Source organism: Limulus polyphemus, unplaced genomic scaffold, assembly GCF_000517525.1.
Source record: "Limulus polyphemus unplaced genomic scaffold, Limulus_polyphemus-2.1.2 Scaffold4067, whole genome shotgun sequence".
Taxonomy (NCBI): domain Eukaryota; kingdom Metazoa; phylum Arthropoda; class Merostomata; order Xiphosura; family Limulidae; genus Limulus; species Limulus polyphemus.
Window position 1 is genome coordinate 52024 of NW_013669677.1, and position 6172 is coordinate 58195.

Here is a 6172-nt window from a genome sequence, read left to right on the forward strand (position 1 = left end):
TGGAGTCACACTTTTAATATGGAAACATAGTTTAATCATTAAAAGTTCTTGGAGTCTTACTTTTAACATGGTAACATATTGTAATCATTAAAAGTTCTTGGAGTCATACTTTTAATATGGTAACATTGTAATCATTAAAAGTTTTTGGAGTCACACTTTTAATATGGAAACATAGTTTAATCATTAAAAGTTCTTGGAGTCTTACTTTTAACATGGTAACATATTGTAATCATTAAAAGTTCTTGGAGTCTTACTTTTAACATGGTAACATATTGTAATCATTAAAAGTTCTTGAGTTGTACTTTTAATATGGTAACATATTGTAATCATTAGAAGTTATTGAGTTGTACTTTTAATATGGTAACATATTGTAATCATTAAAAGTTCTTGAGTTGTACTTTTAATATGGTAACATGTTGTAATCATTAGAAGTTATTGAGTTGTACTTTTAATATGGTAACATGTTGTAATCATTAGAAGTTACTAAGTTGTACTTTTAATATGGTAACATACTGTAATCATCAGAAGTTCATGGAATCGTACTTTTAATATGATAACATATTGTAATCATTAGAAGTTCATGTAGTCTGACTGTTAGTATGGCCAGTGTGATCTGGATTTGCTGCTAGAACTATATAATTAATTTATTTTCCTTTGGTGTGTGTGTGTATATATAATCTTGTAAACTTACCTTAACTAAAACTACAGAAAGAACAAATTTTGTGCAATCTATCCAAAGTTTCTGTTCCAGAACTCCCCCCTGATCCTCCACCCGTACTTCGTGTCAGACCCAGATCAGACTTTAATATATCGCTCCTCTCTATTCACCCTGTTGACATGGCTTCTAGTGCTGATGTCAGTCTGGAGAGTTACAGAAAGAACAGCGAAAAAAATGGTAAAGAGAAAGAAAATATCAAAGGAAAACGAGGAACTGGGAAAGTGAAAGGGAAACCCGTCGTAGAACCTAAAGCTGGAAGTTCAGTGAGACATCTAGACATTTCTGTAGATAGAAAAACACCACGTCAACCAATCACTGAACAGAAAAGTGTTGATCAAGTCAATCAGTCTAATGTCCAAGACAGTGAGAAGCCAATGAGTAATATAAGTTCTTCTACAAGTTCTAATGATTCTAGCTCTTTAGCCTCACATTTTAAAGAAATTTTTTCGGATGGTGAAACTCTACAAGCTTCCAAAGATTCATCTAAAGAATCAGTTTCATCTGAAGAGGTTATGTGTAATAGACATGACAGCTTAGATAATCCAGTTGAGGAAGCACAGAGATCTCTCTCACTCTTGACAAATATTCTTCAGTCAATGGATGGTGTGGATCAAACTACAGCATCAAGATCTGAATTAAGTGCCTCTAGTGATGTTTTGTCCACACCCCCTGGAATGCTTACCAAAGAGCCAAGTTACTTGCAATCTCTTGTAGTTTCTACCAAGGACACCATTGGAGAACTCGTGCCCGATAAACCTGGTGTCAATAACATGACTCTCGGACAGCTTCTGGGGCTAGCAGCCAAAACAAATCGTGAAGCGGCAAAGGAAGTATCAACCAAGCCTGAAGTTAATACAAATTCCACAGTTAACACAGTAGTAACCACACAATCAAATGATATGCAATCCATTAGTGCATCTACCAGTGACAGCACTGAACTGCCCACTCAATCAGAATCTAGTAACATGACTTTTGGGCAGCTTCTGGGCTTAGCAGCAGAACAGAAACATGAAGCAGCAAAGGATGTATTGACTAAGCCTGAAATTAATTCAAAATCTGAAACAGAGAACAAAGTAGTAACTACACAAGTGAACGATGTGCAGTCCACTAGAGCATCCTTCAGTGACAACACCGAACTGCCCACTCACACTGAATCTAGCAATATGACTTTAGGACAACTTCTGGGCTTAGCAGCTGAACAAAACTGTGAATCAACAGGGGAGCTTCTAGTAAAACAAGAAAGCCATGGAAAATTGGAGTCAGAAGAATCTGCTAATACTAATAGTGAGACAAAGAATTCCTTGGAAAAAAAAAAGGATCAGTGCAATACAGCAGGGTCAGAAAAAGTAGTGAAACAGAAGAAAGTAGAACTACAGTTAGAGAAAGCAAGTATGATGGACATTGAAGTTCTTAGAAAAGGTTGGACAGTCGAAGAAGTGAGAATGCTGACTGTTGGAGAGCTTTATTTAATGGTGAGTTATTTACATAATGATGTGCTCCTGAAAAAAAAAGCTAAGAATTTTCAGTTTTTAAAAAATTCTTAAAATTCTAAATTAATGCCTCGTTTTAAAAGTTATCAAGAAGGTAAATTAAGCTTGTAATGGTTTAGTAGATTTAAAAATTTGAATTGCTTTTTATGATTTTTTTTATTTTGAAAATGTTACAGTTGCTTAATAAATTGTGGCACATTTTGTACAGTTATTATCAAATGTATTGTTACAGGTATTGATTGTTCAATAAGTTGTGACACAATACTGTTGTTACTGAACATGATGTTAAAGGAATCAAATGTTTAATTAGTTTTGATACAGTTCTGTTGTTGAAGAACATGATGTTACAGGAATCGAATGTTTAATGAGTTGTGACACATTGTGTTGTTGAAGAACATGATGTTACAGGAATCAAATGTTTAATGAGTTGTGACACATTGTGTTGTTGAAGAACATGATGTTATAGGAATCGAATATTTAATGAGTTGTGACACATTCTATTGTTGAAGAACATGATGTTACAGGAATCAAATATTTAATGAGTTGTGACACATTCTGTTGTTGAAGAACATGATGTTATAGGGATCAAATATTTAATGAGTTGTGACACATTCTGTTGTTGAAGAACATGATGTTACAGGAATTGAATGTTGAATGAGTTGTGACACATTGTGTTGTTGAAGAACATGATGTTACAGGAATTGAATGTTTAATGAGTTCTGACACAATTCCATTGATGAAGAACATGATGTTACAGGAATGGAATGTTTAATGAGTTGTGACACAATTCCGTTGTTGAAGAACATGATGTTACAGGAATCGAATGTTTAATGAGTTGTGACACATTGTGTTGTTGAAGAACATCATTTTACAGGAATCAAATATTTAATGAGTTGTGACACAATTCTGTTGTTAAAGAAAATGATGTTACAGGTATCAGATGTTGCTTGAGAGAAGCTTTATAAGAGGTATACTTGAAAGGTGTTATGAAAGTTTTGGATGATGTTTTGAGATACTAGCAAATGTACAGTTGCTATTTTACAAAATCTGGTTAAGTGAGTTTTAAAGTTGTAATTATGGGATATTTGCTCAACATTATACTGGAACATGAAACCATTGTTAATTATCTTTTCCATGTCGTGTGGGAATTTATTATATACATTTTTTTACTTTGTATATCGTTAGTACAGTACAAGTTGAAGAATAGTTTAGATAAGTATATTTAAGTTTGGTAAAAGTTATATTGTATCAGTTATACCTGTGCTCTTATAGCTTTAATTTTCTTTTCTCTAGTTAAACCAGCCTTCAAAGATTGTTCTTGAGTACGACTGGGAGGAAAAGACTACAGCAGATTTAACCTTGGACCAGCTAGAAACTACAAAGAATGAAGAACCCCATCTCCATCAACTGTCCAAGGTTCTGAATAAACTGGTTCAGCTGGCTTCGATCACATTTGGAAACGTGAAGAATAAACAGGTAGTTTAAGCTTTAGACTTCATTGTTGGTATTTTTCAGTTTTGGGATTACCTAAACTTCTTTTTTTTAATAACCTCCCTGGATGTAACCTTCAACTTTGATAATCATGTATTATGAGGCTTACACTATCTATACAAGGTTGTTTTGGAAAGAATTCACAAAAATACAGGTTGAGCAGATTAAAATGATTTTTTTCTGGAGTAAGTGGTATTTCTTAAAAGCAAAGTTGCTTAAGTTCTTCTCTTGTTATTTCAACAAATTAAGCAGGTGAACATGTCATGTAGGTGAAAATAAAGACCTAGATTAAGTTGTTGAAAGTAAAGAAATAGTAAAAATGAAAAAATTGATACAATATTTCAGGTTACAGCCCTTCTTCTGGTGAAGCTTATTCTCACTCTGTAATAATTAGTGACTTTATCTACTTGACCTGTGTGCATGGCCGATTGTTGTACATTTTAACTTGTGCTTTTATCAACTACAGTGTATTCATTTTGTGATGGATCAAACTAAACTGTATATCAAATCCTGACCCTAATTAATCATTGCACAAGAATTTACTATATAATTATGTTTAGTGTATAAATATATATGTTCATGTACATCTAGTATGGAGAGTGGTCATTGTCCACTTGGAAACGTGACAGATTTTTGGCTTTAGTTCCTTTGTTTCGGTCGTACAAGTACCAGTGACAAAAGCAACATTGTCAACATACAGACCGAATTAGATTATTGCCAAGTTCGTTCTTTGATTACAGGTATTAAGTTATTATAATCAACGTAAAGTCGGTTAACTTGCCACTCGTTATCACTTATATATAACAATTAGTTCCTTTCAAGTTTCACAGTAAACATACTGTTCTGTATTTACTAGAGCCAATTCTGTTTTATCAAAGTAGGCTTTTGTTATTGTGATGATGTGCTAAGTTTTAGTTTTTAAGATTTTGATTAACATTAATTTTGCAGCAGTTACCACTCTCACCTCATCTTCAAGATAATGCTTCTTCCAAGTCATCTGGAACATCTTCGAGTACCAGTCAGACCCGTGGTTCGGGATCATCATCTGGTAAGAACTCGTCTAGAAGCCCAAGTGTGCGAAATAATGCAAGAAGTTCTGGACAGTCTCCAACTGTGAAGAATACAAACAGACAGTTGAAGAAAGAAAAGACCACCGTTATGCAAGGTGTCTCACAATCCACTGTAACAACTGTTACCTTGGGGACCATGGGACAACCAATGACACCAAATCCAGTGGCAGATGTGCCTAGTATTTCTACTACTTTGGGGGGGACTCCTGCCACTGTCCAAGACAAGCATATGTTTGTGGTGCCTGTTGGAGCTGCACCTCGAGCTGTGAAACCTGGAATGCCTACTACCACTGATTCTGTCACTGAGCAACTCCATGTAAGTAGTTCACAATTCTTCCTGTAGAGTTTTAGTAAAGTGTACTTAATGTGATATCACCCAAATTGGCAGATGAGTCATAACTTAGAATTTTACCATAAAAGTTCGATGTAGGTCAGTAAATGAACCTATCCAAATTTCTTCTAGGAAATCAGAAGCATGCATAATGCTTGTAGTTGTAATCTGTAAATTTGTAATGCCAGAAAACTTAAACATTGAGATTTTATATAGTCAGATCACCTGTAGATAAAAAGTCTATTAATCATTAATAAGATGATTCAATAACAAAAAAACTAATTTGTTGTTTTAAAGCTCCTTCATGATGGACTTGCAGTTAAAGGTAAAACAGGTTAGCCCAAACAATACCTAATATAAAAATGAACTTTTTTAAGTAACTATGAATTTAAATTTCTTTCAATAAATTAGTGTTTTATATTCATTAAACACAAATATTTTGATAGATTATGAAATATTTGGCATATTTTATGCAATTATTTTCAAGAAACTATGGTTAAACTTCCTAGAAATTGCTGCCTAATTCGAGACGTGGAGCACGACCTCGTAGGAAACCTATCGTCATACAGAGGCCTCTACTTCCAAGACGGCATACTTTAGGGGTTGGAAAACCCATGACGTTTGTCGAACTTCTTCCTTCTCATTCGCCGTTGACAGCTGTAATTCCAGTTACCACAACATCCTCATCACCAGCTGGTGTGCGTCATGTCACTTTACCCCTGACCAAGAAGGTGGTAAAAGTTGTTCCTGCTGGTAAGTAAGAACGGTTCAGTAAGTTTGTTCAAGTGGGAAAAACACCTTATTTTAACATCTGTTACTGTTGAGAAGTAAACAAGTTCAGTTAGTTTGTTCAAATGGGAAAAACACCTTATTTTAACATCTGTTACTGTTGAGAAGTAAACAAGTTCAGTAAGTTTGTTCAAATTAAAAAAATAGACCTCATTTTAACATCTGTTACTGTTGAGAAGTAAACAAGTTCAGTAAGTTAGTTCAAATTAAAAAAATAGACCTCATTTTAACATCTGTTACTGTTGAGAAGTAAACAAGTTCAGTAAGTTAGTTCAAATTAAAA

The 6172-nt window shown here is 34.1% G+C and overlaps 1 protein-coding gene across 2 annotated transcripts in view; it reads left to right on the plus strand.

Moving 5' to 3' along the window:
* LOC106470528 (protein cramped-like) overlaps positions 1-6172 on the plus strand; it is a 26088-nt gene that overhangs the window by 17102 nt on the left and 2814 nt on the right. For both annotated transcript variants that reach the window (XM_022399138.1, XM_022399137.1), the window contains exons 9-12: positions 709-2190; positions 3502-3684; positions 4648-5085; positions 5610-5853. In XM_022399138.1, the coding sequence (XP_022254846.1) occupies positions 709-2190; positions 3502-3684; positions 4648-5085; positions 5610-5853 (2347 nt within the window). The remainder of the gene's footprint in view (positions 1-708; positions 2191-3501; positions 3685-4647; positions 5086-5609; positions 5854-6172) is intronic.